Source organism: Carettochelys insculpta, chromosome 10 (genome assembly GCF_033958435.1).
Source record: "Carettochelys insculpta isolate YL-2023 chromosome 10, ASM3395843v1, whole genome shotgun sequence".
Classification (NCBI taxonomy): Eukaryota; Metazoa; Chordata; order Testudines; family Carettochelyidae; genus Carettochelys; species Carettochelys insculpta.
Genome location: NC_134146.1, coordinates 5,134,260 through 5,146,684, shown reverse-complemented (window position 1 = coordinate 5,146,684; position 12,425 = coordinate 5,134,260). Strand labels below are relative to the sequence as shown.

At 46.8% G+C, this 12,425-nt stretch overlaps 1 protein-coding gene across 5 annotated transcripts in view; it reads left to right on the top strand.

The window, feature by feature from the left end:
• Positions 1 to 12,425, top strand: part of ARMC8 (armadillo repeat containing 8) — a 138,223-nt gene that overhangs the window by 3,254 nt on the left and 122,544 nt on the right. For 3 of the 5 annotated variants that reach the window (XM_075004058.1, XM_075004057.1, XM_075004060.1), the window contains exons 2-3: positions 1,002 to 1,078; positions 7,344 to 7,415. In XM_075004058.1, coding sequence (XP_074860159.1) covers positions 1,002 to 1,078; positions 7,344 to 7,415 — 149 coding nt within the window. Of the gene's footprint in view, positions 1 to 1,001; positions 1,079 to 7,343; positions 7,416 to 12,425 lie in introns of those variants that run through there. The other 2 variants (XM_075004061.1, XM_075004059.1) reach the window with 2 other exon arrangements.

Genomic DNA, 12,425 nt, shown 5'->3' with positions numbered 1-12,425 from the left:
GCTCATCATTAAGGCTAAAATTTGAGCTGGAGAGGGGCTGCAGGTACTTTGTGTGTGTGTGTGTGTGTGTGAGGTGGTGGCCCAGGACCCTAGGTGGTGTTGGGGGTGGCTAAAGGATGGTCTGATGCCCAGGATATCCACTGGTGCTGTGGCGGAGAGCAGGTAGTGGCACATGGCTCAAGACCCTGCTGGTGCTTGGCAGGGGTGAAGGGGAGGTGGCAATACACAGTCCAGGAACCTGGCTGGTGCTGGGAGGCAGGGTTGATGGGGCTCACAGGTTCCTGATCTTGTTCAGCACCGCTCCTCAGAAATAGCTGATATGTCCCTGCAGCTCCTAAGGAGTGGGAAGGCCAAGAGGTTCAGTGGGCTGCATCCACCACAGGAGCTGGCTCTGCAGTTCGCATTGGCCAGGAACCACAGCCAGTGGGAGCTGTGGGCATGGTGCTTGCATGGCAGGGCAGCATGAAGTCCCTGGCCTCTCCATCTAGGAGCTGCAAGGACATGTTGGCCTCCTCGGGGGAGCCCCTCCCCCTAGGCAAGTGCTGCTCCACACTTCAACTTCCCACCCCAGCCCTGAGCCCCCTTTCAGACTCAGACTACTACTGCTGTGGTGTCCTGAAAGTTCCCCAGCAGCAACTGGCCCAGGATCTGCCAGAGCTGTTTGGGAAGCGCCAGAGCCAACTGCAACAGCTGCTGCAGAAGTCAGAGTCTGTGGCTTTTGTGAAAAAAGCTGCTTTATGCAACCGTACTACTATCTTTCATTTCCAATGTATGAATACCAAAATATGCACATCCCATTCAAAACTGCATTTTCGTACACAGTGTTAACTCATAACTTAGAAGTTGTTCTGTTGTAAGCATTATGCATTTGAACGTGATTGTGCAGTTCTTCCACAATCTTGCTTGGTAAGTTTTGTAGAGATCTGTATCTCAGTAAGTATCGCCTTTGGTTTGGAATCTGCCACTGTATAAACTAACTACAAATTGTCTTTTTTCCATAGGAAGTAACTGCTAGCAGTCGCCATTATGTTGACAGATTATTTGATCCCGATCCCCAGAAAGTCCTTCAAGGTGTCATGTAAGTAGTAGGAACTGGGGTTTAAGGGCTGTCATCAGTAGTCTAGGTTTGCTTGAAATCCAGTAGCTTTGCACTTGGAAAAGAAAGATACTCTGCAAATTTTTACATTAATTTATTTTGAGAAGTATTACATGGATTGAATACAAACACACAATCACATTTTAGTATCTAATTGCTTTGTAATACATGCTGTTGATAGTGCAGTCTCAATGTCATGAGAAGAAAGGGGCTCGCCTTTCAGGTTTTATTGGTATTCTTCCCTTATTCCATCACCACAGCAGATGTCATCCGTGCTCTTCCTCAACAGTCTTTCTTTGCCAATATGGATGGAACATTGTATTCGCCCTCTGACTCAGTCTCAGCACAGGGAAGCCCTCCCTTAACTTGCTGAGCAGAATCTATTTTTTTTCTTCTCTAGCCTAGCTTCAGTAGAAATAGGGAGAAAGTGTTCATGGAAAGATTTTTACAGGAAAACTTTCAGGGTTTGACTGGTGATAGGGGGCTGTTTCCTATCTCCAGCTGGGTCCACAGATTCTTCATCCCTCCACCTTTACACAGCAAAACTGCAAACATGGCCTTGAGTTCCTTTGGACTGGCTTCCTATGACAAAGTATCTTTGCCTTTCAACTGTCTCTTCCTGGCTGATGTTAACTAGATTTCCTAGAAGATGTGAAAGGACCTGGTATTCAGAGAGCCAGGAGGCAGTTAGGAGATGGGATATCTAATACTGCCTGTGGACAGCTTGTTTTTCCTTGTGTCCTATGGTGGTCTGTCACAAGCTGGCCCTGGCCTGGGCTCCCACTTTGGCCCCCAGCCCCTCTGGGGTTTGTGACAAACCCTCAACTGTCCCTTAGGGGTCCTGCGCTTCCAGGTAGCTCCTTGTGTGACTCGGAGAGGCCCTTTAGTTGCCCTGGAGCTGACCGAGGACAAGGGTCTCCCTTTTACCAAGCCATTTTTATCACAGGCCAGTCTTGAGGGAGGGCGGAGCAGGGCCCCAGTTTGGCCCAAATTGGGTATCCCTCCAGGGGAAGGGTAGGAGGGAGTCCAGTCCCACCCACTTCTCTGGACTCTGGTCCAGGGACCCGAGGAAGGAAGGAGTTAGCAGGGCTTTTGCCCCTGCCCCACAGCAGTGACCTTTCTTTGGGCCTCTGCACCCACCACTTCCCTCTGGTAGCCGGTGGCTGGCGTCCCCCGGCTTCACTCAGCTTGTCCGCCTCTGTACTTTTCTTAGCCCTCCAGCCTCCTTCTCTGAGGGCACTGCTCTCTCCCTGCTGCTTGGGGAAAACCTTTTATAGGGAGCCTGGAGGCCTTAACTGGTAGCAGGTCCTCGATTGCAAGCAGTGGCTGTCTGACTCCGAAGGAGCCCCAGCTGCCTATCTAGCCTGCAGGTCTGCACCCTCTGGGAACTTAGGAGGGGAACAAAAAGGCATTCATCTAGCACCCAAAATATTCACCCTCTATCAGACATTTGCTGGCTGCTGCTTCTGGTCAGCCACAGGCTCAACTTCAGCCTTTGCTGGGCTCTGGCTTTTGCCCTTGCACCCACAGAGCTTTGGCCCTAGCCCCATGTTGCTGGGGCTCTGGACGTGGCCCCTTGCTGCTGTGGGCTGCTGTAGGGCTCTGGCCCCAGTAAGTCCACCTCCTTGCAACTGTTAGCTTGCCCCTCTGCTCCCCAGCTGTGTAGTCCAGGAACATGGGTGTTGCCAGGCAAGAGAGTGCCAGTTTTTTGAGGTTCAGCCTGTATTCTATTTGATTAACACTGCAATTAATCACAATTTTTGAGTTAATTGCATGAGTTAACTGAGATAATCCGCAGCCCTAGTTTGTGTGATGACATGTAAACCCATATGCATCTAGGTACAAAGAATGTAGACTCCACTTGCAGAATGGAGGAACTTATTATTCTGGGAAACAGTGACTCCAAGACAGATTTGGGTATAGTGCTGAATAATCAATCTGAACATAATGAACTCTCAATATGATGCTGGCCAAATGAATCAGTACCATTCCTGGATGCATAAAAAGGGATTATTAACTAAAAATAGAGTTGCATTATCTCTGTATTTGGCACTGGTATGACCACTGCCGAATTCTTGTGTCCAGTTCTAGTGTCCACAATTGTGGAAAGATGTTGATAAATGGGAGAGATTCAGAGAAGAGCCTCAAGAATGATGAAGTTAGAACGCAGGCCGAGTGAAGGAACTCAATCTGTGTAGCTGAACAAAGAGCATAAGGTGTGACTCGGTTGCATTTGATAAGTAGTGGAGAACAAATATGTGATAATGGGCTTTTCAGTTTACCGGTGAAAGGCATAACATGAACCAATGGCTGAAAGCTGAAACTAGACAAATTCAGGCTTGAAATAAGATGTAAATTAACAGTGAGTAGTTAATCAGAGCAGTTTATCAGGCATTATTAGGGCCCTAACAAATTTACAGACATGAAAAATGTGTCATGGATTATGTATTCTTGTCCCCTCCCTCTGAAATCTGGTCTTTTGTGTATTTTTACTTTTATACCACCATTTCCCAAAGTGTGGTCTCCAGCCCAGTACTGGTCCGGCAGGGGGTGGGGGGGCCAGCGGCGGCGATAATTGGTCCATAGAAAATATACAAATTATTGTGCACAATCCTGTAAATTTGGTATTTTCCCATGTAATTAAGATGATAACAATGTTAGGCATGTAATTATATCAAGATTTATATTATATACTAGTATTGTGAGTAAATACTGAAAATTGATTCATTTTTCATTCATTGTTTTTTTTTATATGTATTTATATTTTTGGGCTGCAAAAAAAGTTCTGGCAAAAAACGGATTCCAGCTATGTAAAGTTGGGGAAACCCTGTTCTATACTATATAGGTTTCTCAGGGGGAGATCTTCTTTTGTCAAATTGGGAATCCTAACCCAAAGGGAGTTATGAAGGTATGGTCACAAGCTTATTTTAGGTGGGTTGCAGTATTACAACCCTTACTTGTGTGCTGCTTTCAGAACTGGACAGGAGCGGATATTGGCTGTGTGTCTAGCTTTGAAAGTGGTGCCTGCCAGCAAGAGTGCAGAAAGAAACATGACAATGCCATACTTTGTCATTCTCACTTCTATGGTGCTGCTTCTCGGTTGTTTTGCATCGATCTAAATCCCCCAAAAGGTCCAAATGTGGAAATGCTTTAGCTGTAAAGAGAATTACTGAAAAAAATTTGGAGGCAATAGAGGGCCTTAGTGGCAGTTTTAATGTTCTTTTGGCAAAGCACTCACTAATAACAAACACTGAAGATGGGGGAAAGTAATTGAAAAAAAATTAGAGTACAATTTTACTTAATCCACTACTGAAAGTTTAGTTGAAAGGCATGAACTGAACTTGCCTTTTTGCTGGTTAGAAGGCTTTTGAATAGTCAGATTCCTTTTTTTAATGTGTTCTGTATTTGCCAAGTCTAAGAACAATTAAGTCTTGATAGTTTGGGAGGAGTGAATGTGTTTTTTTTTTTTTTTTTTTCTTCTATTGAGCTATCTAGAAATTGTAACAGACTGCTGGTCTTCCTTCAAACTCATTGAGTCTCATATGTACAATAAAAGCAATTAATGTGAGAAAATGCAAATGGTTATGTTGTGGTTCTTAGTATACAACAGAAACCTTCTGCACCATGCTACTAGACTGCAAACTAAACGTTCCAACGGAAGCTTGACTGGGATGTAGAACTGTTATATTAGACAGCTGCCTCTTGATTGGAATAGTCCTGCCTTCCTATCTCAAGTATTACCTGTGCTCAAGCATCCTATGATCTGAGCACTTTATAACCTATTAATGTATTCTCAGAATATCCCTGTGAGGTAGGAATGTGCTGTTGTCTCCACTCTACAGCTGGGGAACCTTAAGATGTAGAGGCTGTTTGCAGTGTTGTAATCTTGTTGATCCCAGGATATGAGAGGAACAAGGTTGGTGAGTATCTTTTTGTTGCACCACCTTCTGTTGGTGGAAGACCTAATGCCTTTCAAGTCTCTCTTCCTCCAACAAAAGCTGGTCCAACAAAAAGATATTCGTGCCCACCATATCTCTTTCATGCAGCTTGTGAGTGGCTTCATTGAGGAAGACAGTAGAGGAGCAGAGAGTTGAACCTGTGTCCAGTGTCCTAGACTTGCCCTTTATCACAGGACCAGCCTTCCTATCCCCCTTGGTAATAGGTGACTCTTCCCGCTCCCGTCTGTTGCGGGTATGTATAGCCACTCCCCTGCTTCAGGTGGATGGTTGTCCCTCAGGCCCTGCAAATGGGGATTTGTTCCCTTCCTGGTTACCAAGCTGAGGTCTCTGGCCCCAGCCCTTAGACTATCCGGATAATCTGGCTGGGCCACCTCAGTCAATATAACATAGCCTTGCTTGCTCAAGGCTGTTCTGCATAGTGGCCAAAGTCACTAGCAACAGCCCACTCTCTCTCTGGCCATTAGGGCATTATGGCCAATGTCAATAGCTATATCCTCCACCCTCGGGCGGCGTGTCATAGCAACCAGAGTCTCTAGCAATGCCCTCTTCTTGAGGATGGTGTGGCCTAGTGGCAGAGTCAATGGCAAAAAGGTAGGTGGAACCACAGCTCTGTAGGGGGTTCATCCAACTCCCTGGAGCCTATCCCAGGACCCTGATAATGGTGGAGTGGCCTCCCAGTAGCTCATAGCAGAATTGCTCATCCTCCTGGGTCATGGTCTGCCATGCCTGGTGGCGTAGTAATCCGTGAAGCTCTAGTGTTCTCGGATTCTGTGGCAACAGTCACTCCTGAAGGCACCACTGGCTCTGGAGGCTCATCCCAGTCTCCTGGATCTCCAGCTTCTTCTGAGAGTATTTGTGGCTGGTCTGCTCCTGATGCTCCTTCTCCAGCATTCAACCCAGATGGAGCTGAGCTGCTGGTAGTTGTACTGCCTCAGCACTTTGAACATGCTCAGTACAGTCAAATGGGTGGGACTTAGTCCGTCTGTAGGACAGTGTTAGCCCCTTCTGGCCTAGTGTGGGGTCATTCCATCCTTTCACACCATCAGAACAGTGCTTATTTCACATTGCTAAGGTTTTAATGTTCTCCCCACAGCTGACTTATTTTAGAACAGAGGTTCCCAAACTTTTTGGCATCATACCCCACTTCTGATGCTTAAGAAACCCTCATGCCCTCTGACATCATCTTTACCACATCCATCCCCCTTGTACCAAAAAATTCAAATTATAAAAAAGTTATTTAAAAATAGAAATAAGTACAAATAGTTTCTTTGCCCACAAATTTAATAAAAATGGAATTTAATGTGAAAGATGAGCCCACCTGAGCTGTGGGACCACGGGCCCAAGCCCCGCAGGCCAGCTGCTGGAGCCCTGCCAGATGTGAGCCTGAGCCACAGGCCCAAGCCGCCGGAGTCCCGGCCAGCCACCTGAGCCGCGGGCCTGCCTGAGCCCTGGCCAGCTGCTTGAGACACATGAGCTGCCCAAGTCACACCTTCCCCTCCACCCCTGCCTGAGCTGCCAGAGCCTCCCTGCTGCATGCGAGCTGCCAGAGACCTCTACCCACCACACGAGCCACCTGCCAGCCTGATCCAGGTCCAGCTGCCAGAGCCATTCCCCTCCCCTCTCTCCAAGCCAGGCACCCCCAGCCCCCCATCTTCCTATCATCTGTCCCTTCCCCTGCCCCCAACGCACACACTCACTCAGGTTTGCAGGAGGGCATGTCACATGGCTCTTCACAGCTGCCTTCTTTTTATAGTGGCTGCAGGGTCACCCACATAGAACATCAGGGGCTGCTGACAGCACCCCACATGCTGAAGGAAGGAGGACTCAATTGGTAGATAACCAGTTGAGTCCGTGGTTGAGAGCAGGCTTTTTCTTGGAGTAGGGGTTGAGGATGAAGGCGGGAAGCTGTCACCTTGCACCCCCTTAGAATTTCTTCGTGGCACCCCCCCAGTTTGGGAACCCATGTTTTAGAGGCTGGATAAAGTGGATGGGCATGATCAAGCTGTCCATCTGACTTGATCAGTAATGACTTGTTTCCACACATGAGGTGTGTGGGGTTTTGGTCATTTGAATGACTTGTGGTATAACTGAAACTAGGAGGTTGGGGTTTTGTGACCAGAGATGCTGGAAAGCAGTGTCCTGAAGCAGTGTTCAGCCCTGTTAGGTGCAGCATGGAGGTTTGAAAGATTTACGTGATAGAACATTTGGAAACAAGGCTCAGTGCTATAATGTTTACTTTGTACCTTATTATAATTTACCAGGGATTGTTTTTCTTTCTGGATTTACAGAGATATGAAAAATGCTGTAATTGGAAATAACAAACAAAAAGCGAACTTGATTGTTTTGGGAGCAGTTCCAAGGTATGTCTTCTGCTACTCTTTTTACTGATTCACAATAGGTTGCAGATACAGATTCTAGATCTGTCACTGCTTCTGACCTGATTTTGAAAGCTGTAGTTGGCTGATTACTTTCCCTAATGTAACTTTGAGAGACTTGGAATATCTAACTTCATGTGTTACGCAACAGGTAATTGCAAATGAAAAGCATATTTACTCTGTTTAGAATTATTAAAGCAGCTTTGGCATATTATTCTGAAAATTTAGGAGCTGAAGCACAAAATCTACTTTCCAATGTTGATAATGCTGATGATAGCTGAATGATTGTATTTTATTCCATGATGCAGCAATCACTTGGTGTGATGGTTAGCTGAATTTTGCAATTTTACATTAAAGTAACATTTTAAAGCAATAGTGTAGTGAACACAAACATAACCTTAGTTTCTGTCCCTTATCCAGTTCAGAAAGTCACAAAAATCATTTTAGTTTTACCAACTTATTCCATTGGCAGGAAACTTTTTTGTGCTTTTGTGATAGCCAATGAAAAGACATCTGCAAGGTTTAGCTGTCATTTAGCCTTTAGGTGCAGCAAAGTAACAGGAGGTAGACTATGTGGAAGAACAGTGTGCCCCAGTTGTGCTGTTACTGTGCAGCCCACTCTGGGTTCCAACTCAAGTTCAGGTCCCTCCTCCCGAGGCAGTTTCTGGTGGCTCATGAAAGGGTAGCTTGCATTAAGGGGGACCTGTCTGCTCTTCCCTGGCAGAATGGTGACCTTTTGACATGATGTTAGTCTTCCAGATTCCCCAGGGCTTTACACTGATGGAAAAACAATCTCCAAAACCTGGGGGATTTTCCCTCTTTCCTCCTTACCAAATGCAAATAGCATAGAGGAATACATGCTATTCCACATACCTGAGAACTTGTCCTTGGGATTCTTTCTGTGGCAGGGCACTCCTCCTCTAAACCCTTCAAACAATTTTATCTGTTTTCTTGTTCTTGAATCTGACTTTGCTTCAAATGGAGCAAACTTCATAAGCTTTTATGTATGCCTTATCTTCCCATCCTCTACTGTTGGTGTGAATATGGAGGACGGGGAGATTCCCATTCGTCTGAGCCTGATATTGAAATTCCAGAGTCTTCATTTCTTTGCTAAGATCCTCAATGTCATGAAAATGTGTTGAAGATCCTAAAAATTCAGCTGGTAGCTAGAAAGAATCTCCATGTATCCTGTTAAATCTATAGAGAAAAGACCTTGCTTGTCTTCATTTTGTGCTCCTGTGCGCATTCTTTGACAGAAAAAAAAAATTCAGTGCATAGTATTTTAAAATTCTGCAATTTTTGTCAGAACAACCCTACATAATCACACTAGTTCCACTATTTCAGAATACTTGTCCGCAAGTATATCTGTAACAGTACAGAGAGACACAAACTTTTCTCCTGGAATAGAGAATTAAAACCCTCTAACCACACAGTTTGTTTCTCTGCCTCCTCCCATCCCCCAGAGCCCAGATGGGGGCTAGACATTGCAGCCCCTTCCTCCTCTGAGCCCAGCCAAGATGCTCCCTTCTGCCAGTGCACCCAGAGCCCCGTTGCAGGGACCCACCTTGCCCAGGTACCTGCACCTGCTCCCCTCCACAGCTCAGTTGGCCCTTCAGGCCAGACACCTGCCCCAGCAGGAGTGGAGTTTTCTGCTTGCTGTTGTCTCTTCTCAAGGGGTACTGGGAACTCCAGCTGCAAGGAACCCTTTATCTCCTTTTCTTTCCACCAGCAGCATATTCTATGCATGAGTCTCTGGAGAGTCTAGTGCCCCTACTAACAGCCTGCAGTACTGCAACCCATTTCCTGGTGGTGCAGGGGGAAGAAATTAAATGTGTACAACAGTAATTCATGCAAAATTTTGGAAAAGATTATGGTAGTCTCATTAAGGATTTTTAGGGACAAGTTTATAAATAAATGAGTTAGACTTGAGGGTCCCTGGGAAAACTCTTCTCCCTGGCTGGACCATTCAATGACACTCTTCTCCCAATAGTTCTCTAATAGTTTTAGAGGCTGATACAATCATCTAGAGGCCTGTTAGGCAGGGATAAATCAGATCACTGAATACTACTTGAAAGACTCCTTTTGCTTCCTATACTGTGGTAGTGAATTTTTTTGTAAACTTAAAGTCCCAAATGAACCTTTATTGCCCAGTTGCTTCTGGAGTTCCAGCCAGAAAGCCAGGGCACTCAAGAATAGCAGTTAAAAGAAGCTCTGTTCAGAAGGGTAATTTAAGGAGCTGATTTTACCATTCCGCCCACTTACTTAAACTTAGGTCCGCCTGTGCAGCTGGGCACATTGGGCAACAAGTGCTCGCCAGCGATTTTGGTCGGTTGCAAATAATTCCGCCTCCTCCCATGATATACCAATGTTTAAGTCTTCCTTAAATGTGGTGCGCCAGGTCTTGAGTGGCCTGCCTCTCTTCCTTCTTCCCTCTGCTGGTACCTATCTCATTGCAGTCTTTGGGTGCAGTTGATCTGTCAGATGCAGAATGTGTCCAGCAAACCGCACTCTGCGCTCTGTCACGAAATCCTGTAGTGCCCGTGACCTGCATCTTTGTAGTATCTCCTCATTGGTAACGCGATCGCGGTAGGTGACACCCAGGATCTTTCCCAAGCAACGTTGGTGGAATACATTGAGCTTGTGTGCTACTCTTGACATTATTTTCCACGTTTCGCTAGCGTAAATGGCGACTGGCATGACAATGGTGTTATACAGTCAAACTTTTGTTGTAGTGTCGATTGTTGGTGCAGACCAAATTGGGCACAGTCTTTGGAACACTGCTGATGCCTTAGAAGTGAGCTATGATCTTCCAGGTGAGACGCACCATGCTCCCTCAGCAACGGTGGTGGCAGAGGCGCAGGGATATGGAGGGAGGCAGTGGATGAATCCGCTTTCTGAGTGCCCCTTTCTTTTTTGAACAGCTTGACTTATTTTTAGTTCATTCAAGGAAGAGGGACCAGCAAAAAATTTGTAAATTTCCTCATTTATTGATTGGGCTCATGGCATGGCACTATGATTGGGCACTCTGACCATGGCACTAAACAAAAAGAGGTTGATTGTGATTGTGCTAGCCTTGGAGCTTAATGCTGCTTCTTACAATAGTGACAGAGAGACAGCCGTGTTAGTCTGCATTCTATCAAAACAAAAAAGCAGTCATGTAGCACTTTCAAGACTAACAACATAATTTATTGGGTGATGAGCTTTTGGGGGACATTCCCCCCCCACATGTCCCCCAAAAGCTCATCACCCAATAAATTATTTTGTTAGTCTTGAAAGTGCTACATGACTGCTTTTTTGTTTTTGCTTCTTACAATAAGGGATTCTCACCAGCAATGAAACTTAAACAAGGTATGTTCCTCTCTTTATATCAAGCTCACAAAAGCTTCAAAGCAGGCCCAACCCAGAAAGGAATTAAGTCTGAACACAACATATAAAATAGAATTATCATTTGTAAAGCAAAGCCCCTGGTGGAGCTTGAGCCCAGAGCCAGTGCTTGGGAGATCTCGGCACACTGCTAAACGGGGACTTACTTTTCCTGCTAGCCCTGCCTGGTGGGAGCAGGGAGTGAGAAGCTGGCAGGTCTTCAGAGAGTGTGAAGTTGTCCTACTCCTTTAACCACATTGCCCTTTGGCCTCTCCTGCAAGACGAGCCTTTTGTAAAGTGTGGGGCAGGCTGTGTTCAGTGGGAAGCTGGGCTGGAGTTTACCTGAACACTCAGCTGCCACTCACTTCACTGCAGGAGGGTCTTCATTAAGCTGCTGTCCTACAACAAGGCCTCACCCTTCTGGGAGAGACACCAGAGGGAGTTGCTGCCTGGGAGCAAGGGGTGCGGGGATGAAGGCCAGGAGACAGCTTTCCGCAGCATAACAGGAGCAGATTGACCACTGGGAAGGCAATGGAGGATACAGGAGAGGGGGGCATGATTGCGCTGTGCCCCCCTTTACAAAATTTCGCACAACCCTGACTTAGAGTTTCTCCTTGGGGGCTAGTAGATTTTTGTGGGGACCGCTATGCTTGTGGGGCCAAAAATGAAGGGTTCGATGTGCAGAAGGGGGCTGCTGAAGAGTGAGCTGGGGTTGAGGGTGGGGGAACAAGGTCTTGGTGGGAGGTAGGGTGAAGGATAGGGTCTGGGCAGGAGGTAGGGTGTGGGAACAGGGTGGAGGGTAGGATCTGAGCGGGAGGTAGGATGCAGGAGCCAGGTCAGACTTTGGGGTCTGGGTGGGGTGTAGGATGCGGGACTGGGATGCGGTTTGGGGTCTGCGTGGGAGGTAGGACAGGAGTGGGCTGAAGGTGGGGAAGCAGGTGCTGGGCAGGAGCAGACTGGGGGTAGGGTGTAGGGAGTAGAGTCTGGGCTGGAGGTTTGGTGTAGGAGCCGGCTGAGGGCAGGAGCAAGGTTGCAGGATCTGGAAAGAGAAGAGGGTATGGGAGGGGGCAGGAGATTGGTGTGTTTACCTGGTGTATCTCCTGGGGGCACAGGTGGCTCCACACTGCCCCCCATCACTTTCATTGACCACAGTTCCCAGCCAGTGGGAGTGGTAGGGGTGGAGCCTGCAAGGGAGTGCTTTCCTACGCTGCCATTCTCCAAAACAGGTGTGAAGGGGAATGTCGTTGTACAGACCCAGCCGCACAGGGACTTTAATGCTGTCTCTTTGCGGTAGAGAGCCAGTGTTCACAGTCCAGCCACGGGAGCAGGGGATGGGATGTCAAGGCTTGCGCCTTGAGCCTTACGGATTGGGCCATAGGTTCCCCATCCTTGGTGTTAAATGTAAGAGATTAACACAGATTGAAAGGAAAAAAAAATTAAAATGAACTGGGCCATTGACAACTCCGATTGTGGTTCAAAGGATGGGTAGCAGGTCACAAATTGTTTTAATGACTCATAAAATCAGTGTCTCTGAGACCATGATTTTTAGCATCTGTCCAGCACAGGAGTCCACAGCCTTTCCAAGGCGAAGTGCCAAAATTTGACCCTTGACATCTATGTACTGTCCGAGAG